The sequence below is a fragment of the Girardinichthys multiradiatus genome, chromosome 12 (genome assembly GCF_021462225.1).
Source record: "Girardinichthys multiradiatus isolate DD_20200921_A chromosome 12, DD_fGirMul_XY1, whole genome shotgun sequence".
Taxonomy (NCBI): domain Eukaryota; kingdom Metazoa; phylum Chordata; class Actinopteri; order Cyprinodontiformes; family Goodeidae; genus Girardinichthys; species Girardinichthys multiradiatus.
In genome coordinates this window covers 10,051,395-10,071,420 of record NC_061805.1, presented here as the reverse complement: position 1 = coordinate 10,071,420, position 20,026 = coordinate 10,051,395, and the positions used below count along the sequence as shown (strand labels likewise).

At 39.4% G+C, this 20,026-nt stretch overlaps 1 protein-coding gene across 1 annotated transcript in view; it reads left to right on the top strand.

Annotated features, from left to right (window-relative positions):
- hk2 (hexokinase 2) overlaps window positions 1-19,003 on the top strand; it is an 86,801-nt gene extending 67,798 nt beyond the window's left edge. Inside the window, exons 14-18 of the mRNA XM_047381579.1 lie at window positions 5,579-5,678; window positions 5,838-6,021; window positions 9,417-9,572; window positions 16,419-16,655; window positions 17,846-19,003. Coding sequence (XP_047237535.1) covers window positions 5,579-5,678; window positions 5,838-6,021; window positions 9,417-9,572; window positions 16,419-16,655; window positions 17,846-17,990 — 822 coding nt within the window. The 3' untranslated portion in view covers window positions 17,991-19,003. The remainder of the gene's footprint in view (window positions 1-5,578; window positions 5,679-5,837; window positions 6,022-9,416; window positions 9,573-16,418; window positions 16,656-17,845) is intronic.
- Window positions 19,004-20,026: the final 1,023 nt, after the last annotated feature.

Genomic DNA, 20,026 nt, shown 5'->3' with positions numbered 1-20,026 from the left:
TGTGGTCTGCCCAGCTGATATTGGGGACTCGGACCAAAAAGCCGCCCTCATCGGACTTGGGGAAAACCGGGTTTTCTGACGTGGAGAGTAGTGGGTCTTCCTGTGAGACAGCAGCCTCTGCCAACACTTTCTTCACCCACCTCACTAGGGTCAAGCGACAAAGCTGGCGACAGAGTAAACACACTACAGGCTCCACCAACGTTCTCCAAGTGTGAATGTCCCCCAGACAGACAGGACAAGCCTCGTGCTCGTTCTGGTCATAAAGTGAAAAGCCCCACCCCTGAGGACAGGGAAGAGTTCTGCTTCATTTGTTTTAGCTTCGTGCTCATCCTGAACCACAAAAGCCAGACCGGAATACTTGAAATGAGTGCCTCAAGGACAGACATGCTTACCAGCTCTAACAAAAGTAGTTAAGCTAACTCCAACTAGCCTCACAAAACACAGAGCGAACCAGCAGCAGCTTTCTAGCCTCTGAGGGTGTTCTTAGGGCATAAGAACTGATTAATGACGATGACAGACATGTATATAGTGCAGGCGGTCCTGTCATCGCATCATATGCCTAGACGGCATGATATTAAGTGGTTTCAACCAGGACTTACAGTGGCATGATATCCCATTGTTTTGTGCTGAGTGAATCAACTTAAAGGCAACCATATAGTAACAGCAATAGCTTCTTCAATAGCTTTGTAAAGGTGAGAGAAAGAGTTAAACACAGAAAGATAAGGTCAGCTGTATCATCTATCGAAAAAGAACATGAAGGTATAGACAGAAATAGCCCATCTAATGGCCCCCTCTAGGAAGCTGTAACAACTAAACAGAACTCTGGCCCAAATGTAGTTTTTATTAAGTGAAAAAACATTGAGAACATACAACAAGTTAAAAGCTAAAATATGCAAATATTGCATAGTCAGAGAGTAGTAGGACAATGTAGCAGAGTGAAAAAAGTGGTCATTATGTTCTCCAGCAGCCTAAGCCTATGCTAGCATAACTAGCGATAGCTCAGGAGAATCAAAGCCACTCTATAAACTTTGCTATAAAGGAAGGTTTAAAGCCTGTTCTTAAAAGAAGACAGTGTCTGCCTCACAGACAAAAACTGGGAGCTGATTCCACCGAGTCGTAACTTGAAGATCTGTCATTATACTTTCAGAACCTCTAGGAACTATCACCAAGTCTGCAGTCTTAGATTGAAGAGGCAGCACACAGTCGGAGATAGTTTATTTATATTTGCTGACTAGGCAACATTAAGTAAAATCAAAGGTTCAAAAGTGAGCGCAAATAACCCGATGTGAAGGCCTACCAGCTTCATCAGTGGTTATTTCCAGTCATTGTAAGGCTTCTTTCCATGCTGGATCAATGCCAGACCCCTGTTTCTTCTTCTTGTTAAACCCTCCAACAGCAGAAATTACGTCTTTGTCTATGACTGACACAGTGCTAGTACTGGCTGCAGGCCCGTAATTTTGCTCCTCGCCATTAATGGAATGATCGTCACCCAATTTGTGCTTAGCAGCTACCAGGAAGAACGCCGTGATATGACGCTGTGTATACTCACCCTTGTAGTTTATTATATCTGAAGATGTATGGTTTCATTGTAAATGTCATCTCTCCAATGTGCCTAACTGTTACTGCAAACTTACCAACTGTAATCAGTATTTCAAACTGACCTCTGTCTTTCTATAATTATTATTATTTCCACTCACCTTTCTGGAACCTCATGAACTCAACTCAGAAATGTTATTTTTCATTATTTGTTCCTGTTAGACTCCACAGTGTGAGGATTATTTGAGATTTTTTTATGCCACGTCTTTCTGTCATGCGGCAGCTCTGAATTTTAATTGGAGCATACTGTAATGGGTAGGGCCACCGGCAGTTTGACTTCAGTCAGTTAAAATGTAATAATTGGAGGAGCAGAATTTGGATAAGCTTTTATTAATCCAAACACTATGAGGTGATTTGTTGCATTCCCAGTAAAAAAGGTGTCCGCAAAAGGCACACGTTTTTCTTCTGGTCTTATTTACTTCTGTCTTAACAGACCACACGGTGTGCTTGGATTTCTGCTTAAACAACTTTAATCTCACCATTTTGTGGAAACAAACAAGCAGTCTTTTCTGCTTAGTATCTATATCGCTGCCTGAGCAGTCGCAGACTTCTGTTTTGTTACTCATGCCATGTTTAAACCACCTAGTTTTTAGAGCCATGTCAGGGTTTATTGTTTACATTTTCATTACTGCAGCAAGCACATTTCCACTTGGTTTAATATGGTCAATCAACTGGTGTTATTTGTTTATACCTGGGAAACGTTTCGGTGGTCCCAACACTTTCAGTCCCCTTTCATTCTTTTAAGAAGCAGGTAACTACTCATGTTGTTGCAACACAGTAGTCTGCAAGGGAAACGTGCCTTCTGTTACTCTCCAAAGTAGTGGCTTTAACTATGGCAGAGAGTTTGACCAGTTTGACCTCCTCCTAAAGCTTTAAAGTGCTTCACAAGAAGCAAGAGTTCAGTCTGTTGGATGTTCAGGCCACCACAACATCTTGAACATTGCTGATAGCTTACACATAGAGGAGATGCCAGCTTGATTTTAATCTGGATTTCTGCAGCCAGGCACAGAGATTTATAAAATATGAAATCTAATGAAAGATCTGTTAACCTTTTGTCTAAAACTTTGACCTGGAGACCGTTAGCAGGGCACTATCTCTTTAAGAGTTAAATTGTTAACAGTTTGTTTTTTAAGGTTGGTGCAGAATATAACAAGTAGTGATTGTTTGGAGGTGAGTACAGGGAAAAAGTTTTTCATGCCTTTTTTTTCAGCAATGAGCAGCTGAAGCATGTGGAGGTGCAATGGAGTCCCCAGCTAATACCTGGTTAAAGTATAGAAAAATGATCAAGATTAAACGAGAAAAGAAGCGTCGAACTTGTTTTTACTCACCAGCTGAAACTTGATTTTTTTCATGTGGCCTTGCCCTTGAATTCAGTGTCGGTCTGCAGTTTCTGGATGAGATTTTTTGTTTCAATATCAATCCATGTCATTTACGAAAAGGCTTTTGGAAATGCCGAGTCTCAATCCTAAACTTTTTGAAATATAACACTGTGATCAAAAGGCTAAGAGTGGGAAAAAGCTACAGGTATTTGCATTGGTTGTAAGTTGAGATTCAAAATGAAAAAAACAAGAAACGGTGAGAGAAGAAACAGAAGAGAAGGAAGAAACGGCAAAAGACAAAAAGGAGTTTTGAAAAGGACCCTGTAGTGAGTAACCCCACTGTTGTTGTTTACCTCTTTAAAAGTCTGCTTAGCCATACTTGATGTGATTATTTTTCAGTAGACTGCTGGAAAAGATTTCGCCTTGTGGTAACTAAAGCAGCTAAACCTCTTGAACTAGTTCACATTTTGTCATATTATAACCACAAACTCATGATAGAGTGGAGGAAAAATGATACACGTTTCAATACTTTTTAGAACCATCTTTTGTTGCAATTACAGCTGTGAATATTTTTGGATATGCCTCTACCAGCTTTTCACATTAAGAGACTGCAATCTCTGCCCTTCTTTGTGGAAGGTAGCTTAAGCATCCGTGAATATCATCAATAAGCAACTCAGACACACTAAACCTTTTCTTGAATTTCAAATGCCTGATAAGGTTCTTTTTTTTCTGGATTTAGTACGTTTGTGCTTAATTGTGTGCTTTATACACTGCTCAAAAAAATAAAGGGAACACTCAAATAACACATCCTAAATCTGAATGAATGAAATATTCTCATTGATTGCTTTGTTCTGTACAAAGTTGAATGTGCTGACAACGAAATCACACAAAAATCATCAATGGAAATCAAATTTATTAACCAATGGAGGCCTGGATTTGGAGTCACACACAAAATACTACCCGCTACAGGCTGATCCAACTTTGATGTAATCAGAATCAGCTTTATTGCCAAGTTCGGACATACAAACAAGGAATTTGACTCCGGTACAGTTTGCTCTTTGGTTTGTTTTTGCATTACAGAATATACAAATTTACAATGTACAATATACACATATATAATAAAAAGGTACATTTGCAACATCTGTATGCTGTTGTTTTGTACTCTATTGAATGTTCAACAGAGAAACAGCCTGGGGGAAGAAACTGTCTCTGTGGCGGCTGGTTTTAGTAAACAGTGCTCTGTAGCGACGGCCTGAAGGTAAAGCTCTGAACAGTTTATGTGCAGGGTGTGTGGGGTCTGCAGAGATTTTAGCAGCTCTTTTCCTGACCCTAGACCTGTATAAGTTCTGGATGGAGGGAAGGTCAGCCCTGATTATTCTCTCTGCAGTCCTGATTATTCGTTTTAATGTCCTTAAAACAAGTCAAAATGAGGCTCAGTATTGTGTGTGGCCTCCACGTGTCTGTATGACCTCCCTACAACGTCTGGGCATGCTCCTGATGAGACGGCGGATGGTGTCCTAAGGGATCTCCTCCCAGACCTGGACTAAAGCATCCGCCAACTCCTGGACAGTCTGTGGTGCAACGTGACGTCGGTGGATGGAGCGAGACCTGATGTCCCAGATGTGCTCAATCGGATTCAGGTCTGGGGAACGGGCGGGCCAGTCCATAGTTTCAATGTCTTCATCTTGCAGGAACTGCTGACACACTCCAGCCACATGAGGTCTACCATTGTCCTGCATTAGGAGGAATCCAGGGCCAACCGCACCGGCATATGGTCTCACAAGGGGTCTGAGGATCTCATCTCGGTACCTAATGGCAGTCAGGCTACCTCTGGCGAGAACATGGAGGGCCATGCAGCCCCCAAAAGAAATATCACCCCCCACCATTACTGACCCACTGCCAAACCAGTCATGCTGAAGGATGTTGCAGGCAGCAGATCGTTCTCCACGGTGTCTCCATACTGTGTCACGTCTGTCACATGTGCTCAGTGTGAACCTGCTTTCATCTGTAATGAGCACAGGGTGTCAATGGCGAATTTGCCAATCCTGGTGTTCTCTGGCAAATGCCAAGCATCCTGCACGGTGTTGGGCTGTGAGCACAACCCCCATTTGTGGACGTCGGGCCCTCATACTATCCTCATGGAGCCACATTTGTGGCCTGCTGGAGGTCATTTTGCAGGGCTCTGGCAGTGCTCCTCCTGTTCCTCCTTGCATAAAGGCGGAGGTAGCGGTCCTGCTGGTGCTTCCACGAGTGTGAAAGCACCACCAACATTCAAAAGTGACCAAAACATCAGCCGAAAGCATAGGTACTGAGAAGTGGTCTGTGGTCCCCACCTGCAGAACCACTCCTTTATTGAGTGTCTTGCTAATCGCCAAATATTTCCCCCTGTTGTCTATTCCATTTGTACAACATCATGTGAAATTGATTGTCAATCAGTGTTGCTTCCTAAGTGGACAGTTTGATTTACTTGGAGTTGTTGTTTAAGTGTTCCCTTTATTTATTTGAGCAGTGTATAAAACTCAATTCAACCTTAATTATTTAATTCTCTTTATTTTTGCACAAATTGTTTGGCTTAATTGGGATTTTACTTTTTGAAACATTTAGTTTCATTCTTTATTTTTGTTGTTCATAGCTTTAAATTGGTTTTGTGTTTCTACATCCAGAGATTTGACCTGAACTTTGTGGCGGTGGTAAATGACACAGTGGGGACCATGATGACCTGTGCCTATGAGGACCCCAAATGTGAGCTGGGCCTTATTGTTGGTAAGTCTGTCTGTTCCTGTTCTTTCTTCTTTGATTTTCAAAACTCCAAGTGTTCACTGTGGCCTGTTTCTCTTGTGTTTTCACCTTCTAAACTTGATGTTTTACTATCATCTGCATTTTTTTAACTGCATTTTTTTAACACCCCTGTCCTTACCTTAGGCACAGGGACCAATGCCTGCTACATGGAGGAATTGCACAACATTGAAACGGTGGAGGGAAATGAGGGCCGCATGTGTGTCAATGTGGAGTGGGGAGCATTTGGCGAAAATGGTGAACTGGATGACTTTTGCACAGAGTTTGATCGTGCTGTCGATGAATGCTCCAACTACCCTGGGAAACAGAGGTATCAACATGTTATGTCAACCAATCAGAATAGGAACCAATCCAGGAAAAAAAAAGCAAATACTCACTTCAGCTTCTTTCTTAAGCAGCCGAACAACTTAAAGAGTTCTGTCTTTGCAGCTGGCATATTGTATGTTTACACCATTGATATTCAAACATTTTGCTGTCCACAACAAACCTTTCACAATGGGAAATTTTATTATATGTTGGCTAAGATCTTCTGATACATGTCCCCATCCATCCTCCCCTCAATACGGTGCAGTCGTCCTGTCCCCTTTGCAGAGAAGCATCCCCAAAGAATAATGTTTCCACCTCCATGCTTCACGGTAGTGATGGTGTTCTTGGGGTTGTACTCATCCTTCTTCCTCCTAACATTGCGAGTGGAAACCAAAAAGCTCTATTTTTGTTTCATCAGATCACATGCCCTTCTCCCATTTCTCCTCTGGATTATCCTGATGGTAATTGGCAAACTTTAGACGGGCCTGGACTTGCGCTGGCTTAAGCAGGGGGACCTTGCGTGTGCTGCAGGATTTTAATCCATGGCGACGTAGTGTGTTACTATTGGTCCTTTTTGAAACTGTGGTCCCAGCTCTCTTCAGGTCATTGACTAGGTCCTGTTGTTTTGGGTTGATCCCTCACCTTCCTTATGATCATTGATGCCCCATGAGATGAGATCTTTCATGGAGCCGCAGATTGACCATCATCTTGAACTTCTTCCATTTTCTTATAATGGCGCCAACAGTGGTTGCTTTCCCACCAAGCTGCTTGGCTATTTTCTTGTAGTGTGTGGACAGATGTCTTTTATACAGATAAGGAATTCAAGGTAATACAGGTAATGAGTGGAGAACAGGAGGGCTTCTTAATGAAGAACTAACGGGCCTGTGAGAGCCGGGATACTTTCTGGTTATTAGGTGATCAAATACTTATGTCATGCAATAAAATGCTAAATAATTACTTAAAAAACACCCAATATGATTTTCGGCATTTTTGTTTTAGATTCTGTCACTCACAGTTGAAGAGTACCTATGATAAAAATTAATTACTTCTACATGCTTTGCAAGTTGGAAAAACTGCAAAATCGGCAGTGTATCAAATACTCCCCACTGTATATATATAATAATTAACAAGAATTGGCTTAAAAGCTAAAAGTGTTTTCAGTGGATCTCTAAAACCTGTCAACAGTAACTGTTATGAAGCTTACACTTTACAGAAGTAAGGTGTTGAAGTTAGGTAGCCTATGAGTAGAAATACTTCACATGCCAGGGCCAAAGTTGGCATAGATAAAATGTCAAGCACAGCCGCTGGGAGCCGTGCGGCCTCAATTTGAAAAGTTATGTACACTGCCCGGAAATAATTTAGGTGTTTTTCACCCTTTACAATGACAAAGAGACAAAGTGGTATTGGCTGCTACAGCTTCCTGTGTATTTATCATCTGGTTTGTTCTGCGCTGTAGTTCCCAGACAAATGTCTGTAGAGGAGAGCTGGGCAGCAGTGCAGCAGGAACATGTTTGACATTCAAAGCAAAGCACAATGTTTTAGAAACTGGAGAACTGGAGAAGTTTTTTTTCTGTAGGTTTTCTCTGCACATGAGTAAATAAAACCACACTGTAGTTTGTTATGATCTGAAAGAAATACATTGCAACAATACATGTGTACGTTTGTCAGGTAGGGCTGGGCAGTTAATCAGATTGTAGTTTAATTGTGACTCCAAACAATTGCAAAACAATGCAACTAAAAAAAACTGGTGGTCTACTGTGTAATAATGCTCTCAGTTTGCATTGTCTATTGAGCGATTGCTGTTACCCCCGCTTTCAAAGACTGACCTCACATGCGCCCTGCAGGTATAGTTTGAAATGTCAGCGCTAGTAAAGATGGCAAAAAGATGGAGAATAAGAGAAGCAGGAATAGAGGAAGCATTTAGGAAACAAGAAACATAGATTCAGTTTGTTGATCTGGAAACCCTTTGGATTCTAAGCCCCAAAACACATGATTAGCTAGATGTGCTACTCTGTTGTGTTAAAACATCAAATGAGTTAAACTACATGAAAGTTAAACAAGAAATTACCTTTGTTCAACTAATATAGAAAATTTATTGAATAGAATTTGCCTGATTTAAATACATGGAAATGTTCTTTCAGTGGAGTAGTGCACTTAAATGTTAGCAAACTTGTTTAGTCAAAATATATTTTTCTTATTTATTATTAATAAATATAAATATTTTTATAATATAATAAATAATTTGTTATAAGACATGTATATATATGGAGAGCTGTTTCATTCAAAATTAAATAAATACTGCTATTGATAAATTATTAATAAATATTCCATGAAATAAATAAATATCCCCATGAAGTAAAACAAAATAATTATGTTAAAAGAAATTTTCATCTTATTTTATTTAATTCATGTCAAGATTTATTTAATTTACTTAAAGATTTATTTACTTTACTTAAATATTAATTATTTATTTTATAATGCAGTTTTATTTTGTGACACTTTTATTTTGTAGTTACTTTACGTATTTCAGTTACCTTTACTTTTTAACCCCATTATTCATTTTATACATATATATATATGTACTTAAATGTATAGACATATAATGTATATATAATATACATTTTTTATATTTATTTATTTAAATTCTTTTTAGTAATTGAATATGTTGTCTTTCAGTGGCCATTGAAGAACACTACATTTTGATTTCCAGTTATTATTTTTAGCTAATATCCTACATTTGAATAAATACAGTTATTTTGAGAGGAGGTTTGACAAGAAAGCATCAGGAAAAGTTTCCTGTTCAAGGAAATTTTGTGACAAATTCTGTCCTGTCTTTAACTTCAGTAGATTCTTTATTTTTTTACTTGGTAATTGTTTTAAATTAATAATAATTTCAGTGTTTACCATAACAATCATGATTCGAGTTTTTTACTTAATCAACTTAATCAACTTAATCTGTTGTCAGATTTGTGTGGTGTCAGTTACAGAAAGTGTCAGTCATGATAAAACACACGTGCAATAATAAGGTAAATACCTGTTAGAAACCTCTGCAGCATTTGCTTCTAATACTCGCTTGGATCTCTGTTATTAAAGGTCTGTGTTATTTCAGATGGTGAAGCTTTGCTCTTCAGGCGGGGCTGGTGTAAGCCTTGATAAGCTGCGCTCATGGGTCAAAAATCCTACCTGACTTTGAAAACTGAACATCTGTGTGCTGCACTAACTCCTCTGAAATTAATAAATAACAGTTTAAACTCACCTTTGCCATTTTTAACATAAAGGATGCTTCTGTTTCTGTTTCAGCAGACAGTGGGAAAATATGACTGTGAAGAAAAATGTCTGACTACATAATAATGTTGTGCAGGCGTGAAACGTCTGTTAATGTATGTCTTTTTTTTGAAGGTATGAGAAGATGATTGGTGGCATGTACCTCGGAGAGATAGTGAGGAATGTGCTAATGGATTACACTGCTAAGGGCCTGCTGTTCAGAGGCAAAGTATCAGAGCGGCTGAAGACCCGGGGCATCTTTGAGACCAAGTTTCTGTCGCAGATTGAAAGGTGAGTGCTCCAAATAAACGAACAGTCTCACTCTGTTTCCTTTGCTCAGACCCGTGTCTCAAGGTAGTTGTGAGGCCGTGTAGTTCATAGAGCTACATATTCAATACAGAGGAGGTAGCTTCTAGTTTAGTAACTCTGTTGCTCTGTTGTGGTTTTTGGGTGCCACCTTCATAAGTATAACCTGTGGACAGAATTGCTTTATTTGAGGCTGTTCTTGTTTGTTTTTATTATACAGGTCCTTCTCAAAATATTAGCATATTGTGATAAAGTTCATTATTTTCCATAATGTCATGATGAAAATTTAACATTCATATATTTTAGATTCATTGCACACTAACTCAGGTCTTTTATTGTCTTAATACGGATGATTTTGACATACAGCTCATGAAAACCCAAAATTCCTATCTCACAAAATTAGCATATTTCATCCGACCAATAAAAGAAAAGTGTTTTAAATACAAAAAACGTCAACCTTCAAATAATCATGTGTAGTTATGCACTCAATACTTAGTCGGGAATCCTTTGGCAGAAATGACTGCTTCAATGCGGCGTGGCATGGAGGCAATCAGCCTGTGGCACTGCTGAGGTCTTATGGAGGCCCAGGATGCTTCGATAGCGGCCTTTAGCTCATCCAGAGTGTTGGGTCTTGAATCTCTCAACGTTCTCTTCACAATATCCCACAGATTCTCTATGGGGTTCAGGTCAGGAGAGTTGGCAGGCCAATTGAGCACAGTGATACCATGGTCAGTAAACCATTTACCAGTGGTTTTGGCACTGTGAGCAGGTGCCAGGTCGTGCTGAAAAATGAAATCTTCATCTCTATAAAGCTTTTCAGCAGATGGAAGCATGAAGTGCTCCAAAATCTCCTGATAGCTAACTGCATTGACCCTGCCCTTGATAAAACACATTGGACCAACACCAGCAGCTGACACGGCACCCCAGACCATCACTGACTGTGGGTACTTGACACTGGACTTCTGGCATTTTGGCATTTCCTTCTCCCCAGTCTTCCTCCAGATTCTGGCACCTTGATTTCCGAATGACATGCAGAATTTGCTTTCATCCGAAAAAAGTACTTTGGACCACTGAGCAACAGTCCAGTGCTGCTTCTCTGTAGCCCAGGTCAGGCGCTTCTGCCGCTGTTTCTGGTTCAAAAGTGGCTTGACCTGGGGAATGCGGCACCTGTAGCCCATTTCCTGCACACGCCTGTGCACGGTGGCTCTGGATGTTTCTACTCCAGTCTCAGTCCACTGCTTCCGCAGGTCCCCCAAGGTCTGGAATCGGCCCTTCTCCACAATCTTCCTCAGGGTCCGGTCACCTCTTCTCGTTGTGCAGCGTTTTCTGCCACACTTTTTCCTTCCCACAGACTTCCCACTGAGGTGCCGTGATACAGCACTCTGGGAACAGCCTATTCGTTCAGAAATTTCTTTCTGTGTCTTACCCTCTTGCTTGAGGGTGTCAATAGTGGCCTTCTGGACAGCAGTCAGGTCGGCAGTCTTACCCATGATTGGGGTTTTGAGTGATGAACCAGGCTGGGAGTTTTAAAGACCTCAGGAATCTTTTGCAGGTGTTTAGAGTTAACTCGTTGATTCAGATGATTAGGTTCATAGCTCGTTTAGAGACCCTTTTAATGATATGCTAATTTTGTGAGATAGGAATTTTGGGTTTTCATGAGCTGTATGCCAAAATCATCCGTATTAAGACAATAAAATACCAGAAATATTTCAGTTAGTGTGCAATGAATCTAAAATATATGAATGTAAAATTTTCATCATGACATTATGGAAAATAATTAACTTTATCACAATATGCTAATATTTTGAGAAGGACCTGTATTGCAGTGATTGCTGCCTTGTTTCATCTTTCACATGAGAATAGTATTAGGAGCACAATATAATACAACAGAACAATGCACAGTGGAAGCAGGACCACCAAATGTTATAACCCGTACCCACTTCCAAAATGAATCTGCTGAAAATAGCTTTCTCTAAACTGAAGCTGACCTGGCACCTGCTGATATGCTCAAACAAGGTGCCAGCAGTGTTTACAGCCAGCATATAGTTCTCAAGCATAGCACAATGCAGTCATGTGAAAATATATGGACACCATATCAAAGCCAGTACGTTTTTCAGCCAACATATTTGGATAGACTGGATAATTATTATCAATAATACAAAAAATTATATTAAGGTAATCAAATAAAACACATAGAGTAAAACATTTCAAGCTTTTATTCCTTGTAATGTTGATGATTAAATTGATAGCAAAACCTATCCAAAAATTTGAATATCACATTAGACTAATCAAAACAGGATGATTTAAGCACAAATTTCCAGCTTCTACAGAGTATTCTCATTTCTATTCTTTCAGTACTTGGTTGGTCCTCGTCTTGCATGAATTACTTCATCAATGCGCCGGAGCATAGAAGCGATCAGCCTGCGTAGTTCTAATGGAAGCCCAAAATGTTTTGATAGCTGCCTTCAGGTCATCTGCAATGTTGGGTCTGGTGTCTCTAATCTTCCTCTTGACAACAGCCCATAGATAGTCTATGATGTTTGCTGGCCAATCAAGAACAGGAACAACATGATCATTGAACCATTTTTCGGGACCTTTGGTAGTGTGGGTAGGTGCCAAGTCCTGCTGGAAAATAATATTATCTCCATCCAGCTTGTCAGCAGAAGGAAGCATGAAGTGCTCTAGAATTTCCTGGTTAGATGGCTGCGTTGACTGTGGACTTCAGGAAACTCAGTGGACCAGAACCAGATGACATGGCCCCTAAACGATTACTGACTGTGGAAACTTTACACTGCAGTTCAAGCAGCTTGGATTCTGTGCCTCTCCACTCTTGCTCCAGCCTCTAGGACTTTGATTTCCAAATAAAATGCAGAATTTAATTTCATCTGAAAACAGAACTTTGGACGATTGAGCAACAGTCCAGTTCCTTTTCTCCTTAGCTCAGGCAAGACGTTTCTGACATTGTCTCTGTTTTAGGAGGCTTGACACGAGGATGCAACATTTGTAGCCCATGTCTAGTATTCATCTGTGTTTGGTGGCTCTTAATGCACCAACTCCAGCCTCAATCCGCTCCTTGTAAAGCTCCCCCAAATCCTTGAATGGATTTTACTTGAGAGTCCTCTCAACGCTGCGGTTCTCCCTGTTGCTGGTGCAACTTTTTCTATCACACTTCTTCCTTCCTCTCAATTTTCTGTTAATATGCTTGTATACAGAACTCTGTGAACAACCAGCTTCTTCAGCAATGAGTTTCCGTGGCGTATCCTCCTTGTGAAGGCTGTTGATAACTGTTCTGGACATCTGTCAAGTCAGCAGTTTTCCCCATGATTGTGTAACCTATGACACAGAATAAGAGAGCGTTTAAAGGCTCAGGAAACCTTTCAAGGAGTTTTGAGTTAACTAGATGACTAAGGTGATATGTCACAGTATTCTAATTTTCTGAGACACTTAATTATTTTGGGTTTTCATGACCTGTAAGCCATAATCATCCAAATTAGAAGAAAGGAAGGCTTGGAATACATCTTAATTTGTAATATTCTGTATTAGTTTAAGTTTCTAAGATGACTGGCAAAAAAAAATGGCTTTTTCATGCAATATTCAAACCTTTTGAGATGTACCTGTAGTTATGTGCAAATTCTGAGTAAAAACAATTAGCATTGTTAAATAATAATAAATCCAGGCAGAAGAAACATGTATGTCCAAAATTGATTTTTCCCTCCATAAACCTTTTGAAACCAATACTTACAGTAGGTAATGTATCTATGTTAGAGTATAAAGTAGTTCTAGTAACATTATGTACTCTTTACAATAAATTCACTGGACCTTCAAATGGTTCAGCAGAAAGAAAATAACATTTAAACAATAAAACTTGTGTCTTCTAATAAGACTAACACAAACTGTAAGTGTGTGTCTATATCTGGAGCATTTGTTGTTCAAACCTGCTTGTTCTTCTTTTAGTGAAGTAACTAGAAGTGGGTAAAGTACCCAGAATTTGTACTAGTTAAGAGTAGTGATAAATGTTTTTTAGTAGTTACTACCCACCTCTGCTGTGCAGTGACTGTAGATGAAACATGGCCTATCTGAAAGTGAGGAGTGAGGCAGACTTTCCTCAGATGCTGGTAAATGGCAACACGAAGCATCTCACAGACGTGTTTCAGCCAAAAGGGAAAGGACTAGCTAAGAGGTGACATGGTGTCCTAACATTTTCCTTGGAAAACACATTGCTGTTGATGAGTAAAACAAGGTTGATTTTTGGTTTTAAGTCCAATTAAATCACTTTCTTATCCAGAGATTTACATCAATGTGAAATAGAATTGAATATGTCCAAATCTTTCATATGACTGTACATAAGCAAATGCACATCGCTAGGGTCAGGTACAAAGTGGAAAATGGGTGAGCCAAAGTGGCCGAAACACTTACTGAACATCAGATGTTCCATCAGATCCTAACTAGCCATCAGCGTTTCCAGCTGGAGTCCACAGAGGAGCAGGGAAGGATATCTTGTACAGCAGATGATCAGTGATGTGCTGTGCGACAGACTGCAGGTGTGGGAGGACAGTCAATACTGAAGACATAAATACAAACTGCTCTGATTAAAACACTTGACAGATTTTTGGTTGCTGGCGTGATCAACATAGTCACACTTTTGAGTTCTGTGGGCATGTGTCAAAGTTAAAACATGAGATTTTATTTGTGTAGCTCCTGCAAAACAATCTTACAATCCAATCCTAGTTTCATAAAAATTACAGATCATCAGTCAATATTCCTGGAAAAACATCACATTGAGTTTAATCATTTACGGAGTGAGGTTAGTATTTCATTATTTTCATTAAAACAGTACTTAAGACTTGGTAAGTGTGGTAAAGTCATTATGTAGCCTTAGCTGAGAAATAGACCCAAAGCATACAGTTTGTACCTCCATGCTGGACAGCAGGGATGGTGTCTTAAGGTCACATTAATCATTTCGCTTCCGAAAAACATGGTGGGTCAGGTTGGTGTCAGTGAGGTGGTCCCATTGGAACACGACTGGTCTATTAGATTGGCAAGAAGAAAGTTGTAGTTGGAAAAAAAGAATGAAAAGTAATGTTTGCAGTTTGTTGCAAACCATGTAGGAGACGCAGCAAATGTTTGGAAAAAGGTGCTTTGGTGGGGATGCTTTTCTTAAGTAGAGACAGGAAACCTGGTCTGAGTTAATGGGAAGATGCGTGGAGCTAAATGCAGAGGAGAGGGATCCTGGAAGGAATCCAGCACCATAAAAACTAGAGGACTTGTTCCTGACTGCAAAGGTTTTGAGACTGGGCCTGACTTCCTACAGCACAATTACACTAAATATATAACCAGAGGTACAATGGGATGCTTTAGATCATAGCATATCCATGTGTTAATATGGTCCAAAGCTCATACATCAGTCTGTTTAAGAAGCAGTGGCAAGACTGTTCACAGACGCCCTCCCTCCAGTCACACTGAACTGATGTTGTTTTGCAAAAACTGGTTAAAAATTTCAGTGTATGGATGTGTGAAACTGGTAAAGGTGTATTCTAAAAGATTAAACACTAATGCACACCACACTTTTCAGAATTTTTTTTTTTTTTTTAAACCATTTATTATTTTTCTTCATGCTTTGTTGGTCTATTACACAAAATCCCAATAAAGTATATAGAGTTTTTTTTTATTGTAATGTGACACAATTGAAAAGATCAAAGGGTTGGAATAATATTCCAAAGCGTTTTATCCCTGGATGGACTTAAACCTGTAAGGGTATTTTCTAGTTGTCTGTTTTATTCCTGCAACTGGAAGCGGTACTGGTGTGGCATATATGCCCAACATTAGTCCATTAGCATTTTTGGCATATTTATTTTAGATTTAAAACAAATTCAATAATTTAACAGCTAAAGGTGTCACCTTTGAAAAAGGTTTCATAAAATAAATAACTAAAAAAGGAAGAAAAAAAACCACTACCTTAGTCAGGAAGCCTTGCTACTAACAGATTATTGAACAGATCTGACTTTTTTCCAGTTTCTACTTTATTTTTTCAGTCCACCTGAGATCTGGGTGTTTGATGGACACAGTAGTGAGTTTATACATCTCTCCTGAAGAGAGTTAAACAGTAATTCATGCAATGGCAAGGTGGCTTATGATCCTGAAAATAAATGAAACCGCACTGAACGTACATTCAGCTCATACACTGAGTAATGTGGCCACTATTTTACTATTGACCTGAACACTTACTGTTGAGGTAGATACCACTGTCTCCCCCACTGTGCATTTCTTTACTTATTTCCTTGATAACTGGTAGAAAATGGGCATATTTTCTTTACACAGACATCTTTCAGTTTCATTTTACTGTTACTAAACTACAATCCCAGCAAAGTCTTTTTTTCTACCCGTTTCCCTTTTTATCGTCTTTCGTTTTTCTTTGTACTTGTTATAAACTGTAGATCAAGTTGACTGAGAACAGGTTATATATTTATTGTACTGTTTAAAGTCTTTCAATAAGTTTAAATTTAATTTACAACGTGAATACATTTTTTATTTTCTTGTATTAATATAAATAGCACATAAAAAATGTAGGGTTGTGTTTTTCATGTATATTAGATATAATTTATTACATATTGTATATGACAATATACATGTTCAATTATGAAAAAAAGAATTGATTTGACACAGTTTTAGTTTTTGCAACTAAAAACTCAACAGGTTGGTGAAACCTCCAAATGTCTCTCTTCTGCTTCTTTACAACAAGGGTTGTAGCAAGAAGTCATGTTGTTATGGAGCTAAAATGAATAAATATGCCTAAATCTGTCCATGAACGTGTGATTGTTCCTGCTCCCACAGCGACCGCCTGGCCATGCGTCAGGTCCGCTCCATCCTGCAGCACCTGGGCCTCGCCGGCTCCACGTGTGACGACAGCGTTCTGGTGAAGGAGGTGTGCAGCGTCGTCGCTCGCCGTGCAGCCCAGCTCTGTGGCGCTGGTTTAGCTGCTCTTGTTGACAAGATCCGGCAGAACCGCAACCTGAACCAGCTCTCCATCACTGTGGGAGTGGACGGCACCCTTTACAAGACACACCCTCAGTAAGGAACAGTTTATTTCGCTCTCGTGTGTTCAACGAGGTAGAATTAGGATTAATGTCACTGTTTTTGTTGCCGTTTTATTTTTTATGTTTTTACCTTAAAGTTTTGCATATGCCAGTATGTTATTGCACATTATCTGCAACATTTACTAAAAGTAGAAGGAAGATATTTTCAGGTGTTACAAGATATTAAAACGTTATAGTCTGCCTGGCGTTTTGCTATCCAGCTGCTTTCAGCATGTTACTTCATCTGATTAAGTAACTTTAAGCTTTTATGCAGCTGTTGATTGGCCATGGAATGAATCATGTCTCACCTCAGTTGAACATGTTTTAGTTGCATTTGGGAAAACAAGCTGTCAACAACCCAAAAGCATTAAGGAAACCTTTTGTACATGTTTACCTGGCAACATGTTGGGTGCTCAGTAAAAACATCCAAGAGACAAATGATTGTAAACGTGCTAACAATGCTAAAGCTGCCATCTGCTTCGTAGCGTGAGTCCGTCTACATAATGGAAAAAATTGAATGCATATTTTCTGTTCCAATATGACATTATTGTAAAACTTGTATCTGATTGCAGCTGCTGTAATGGCAGTAAAAAACTGTCATGGCACTACAGTTTGATGGGCAAAATATTTGAACACCCTCTTTAGACAACAAGCATCGTTAGATATAATACTGGAATACAGAGCAGGAAGAGATTGCATTTATACAGTTAGCTTATAGTTATTGCTATCCAAGCAGTTTTTACAATATTGCTCATTAAATCCCAATCACTCTTAATTAGCAATATGCTTTGTAGCCTTATTCTACACTCAAGAAATGTTCTTTAAAACACAGTTTAAGAGTATGAGACATTTATTTTGTTAGTGCAGGAAAGGGATTCTAAAATCTCATCTTGTTCTTGCGAGCTAAATATTTAGAATTGTTTTATTTTGTGAGCTGGATACATCAGCTCACTGCTCGTTATTTATATAATATGCTCTGAATATGGGCAGCTCTAGTCCTCAAGGGTTGGTATCCTGCATTTTTTTCAATGTTTCCTGACTTGAAACACACCTGACTGGACAGGTCTAGGGGGAATTAATGCATCTAAAACCTGCAGGACACTGGCCGTCGTGGACCAAGGTTTCCCACCTCTTCTGTAAAGTCTAATGTGTTTTCTGTTCTCTGCTCATTCCTTTATTCTGAAGCTTCTCGAGCATCATGCAGGAAACCCTGCAGGATTTGGCCCCTCAGTGTGAGGTGACTTTCCTCAAGTCAGAGGATGGCAGTGGGAAAGGAGCAGCGCTTATCACAGCCGTGGCCTGTAGGTTCAAGAGTGAGAAGCTGCAGTGAATCCATAGGACGTGAGCAGAGCTGCAGAGAATTTCTTCCTTTGGGTCAACACATACTGTGCAGTCAGTCATCATTCTGTAGTCTGTAGTTTTATTTTATGTATGTTTATGCACATATGGGTATCTGTGTTTTATGGTATGAAGGGATGCTGTCACGGAGGTTCGGTTGGGTGCAAATTAAGCTCAGAAATCACATTTCTGCTGGCTGTGTGTGGTAATGAACCTACACCTTCAGTGAGGCCTTCATTGTTTTACACTCCCTCATTGTCTTTTATGTTTATACCCCGATTTCAGTTCTATTTTAAGTCAATCTTGTGAATAGTTGAACTTCTCACACATTAACAGTCTGGCAAGTCTAGAAAAACACATTGATAGACCAAAGACAGAAGAATCATGACATGCAGCAGGTCAATGAAGCAACAGGTATCTAATTATTATTAGTATTTTTATTTAAAGTTTTAAAGGAATGTCATTTTGTTACAGAAAACTTTAGAAAGTATCAAAACTTGTAATGAAATGTTTTTTAAACCATTGTATGGGTATATTTGTATGTTTAAAATGTTAACATTAGCCACACATTGAAAACATGTTCTGAAAACCAAAACTGTTTTAAAACTATAGAAAACTGTGAATCTTTGAGGAGGCTGCAAATAACTGGAAGTAGAAATCATTCCAACTGTGCTGCACTGATTGCTGCAAGCCTATTCTGATGCTCTGTCCTAAACAACTCCAAATAGAGTGAGAAATCACATGGGGTCTTTACTTTCTTTCCTGAAAGGGAAGAAAACCGAGATGATCCCAACATGGACACACTTGTTGCTGGGAGGTGGAGACAATAAAGATGAGAATGAAAACAATCTGCACCTAAATTATTGGACCTGTCAGTTGAATTAATATTTTTCTGAACACAAAATGTATTTTATGTTTTTACAAGGGAAATACCCTGAACACATGGAAAGTGTGTTATTGTTTTCTTCAAACCAAACCCAACAGAATAAATTTTGCCCAGCCATATTTTTGTTGTTTTTTTTTTTTTTTTTACTGTTTATGTATCGCCGTGGAGACCAGCGGGTCACTGTCTAGCCTTGTGTTATTTTTACATTAGGGTATCTGCAAGCCTACAAACATCAGCTGTTGGTCCGGGTTCACAGATGGGCTGCGCTGATCAACAGGCTCATAGCAAACCACTAGAAATGTTCATCAAAGCCTGTTTGCAAGAAATGTTACAACACATCATAAAAGCTGTGGGTGGAAATGAAACTTTTACATCAAAGCCCTGACCAGTGTTCCCTTTTGTTCTTCTGCTTTAAGTACCAGATTTAGAAAACGATGATTGTTTTCTTCCACTTCATCTGTTTCTGTTGAGACCCGTAAGAAATACAGGTCCTTCTCAAAATATTAGCATATTGTGATAAAGTTCATTATTTTCCATAATGTCATGATGAAAATTTAACATTCATATATTTTAGATTCATTGCACACTAACTGAAATATTTCAGGTCTTTTATTGTCTTAATACGGATGATTGTGGCATACAGCTCATGAAAACCCAAAATTCCTATCTCACAAAATTAGCATATTTCATCCGACCAATAAAAGAAAAGTGTTTTTAATACAAAAAACGTCAACCTTCAAATAATCATGTACAGTTATGCACTCAATACTTGGTCGGGAATCCTTTTGCAGAAATGACTGCTTCAATGCAGCGTGGCATGGAGGCAATCAGCCTGTGGCACTGCTGAGGTCTTATGGAGGCCCAGGATGCTTCGATAGCGGCCTTTAGCTCATCCAGAGTGTTGGGTCTTGAGTCTCTCAACGTTCTCTTCACAATATCCCACAGATTCTCTATGGGGTTCAGGTCAGGAGAGTTGGCAGGCCAATTGAGCACAGTGATACCATGGTCAGTAAACCATTTACCAGTGGTTTTGGCACTGTGAGCAGGTGCCAGGTCGTGCTGAAAAATGAAATCTTCATCTCCATAAAGCTTTTCAGCAGATGGAAGCATGAAGTGCTCCAAAATCTCCTGATAGCTAGCTG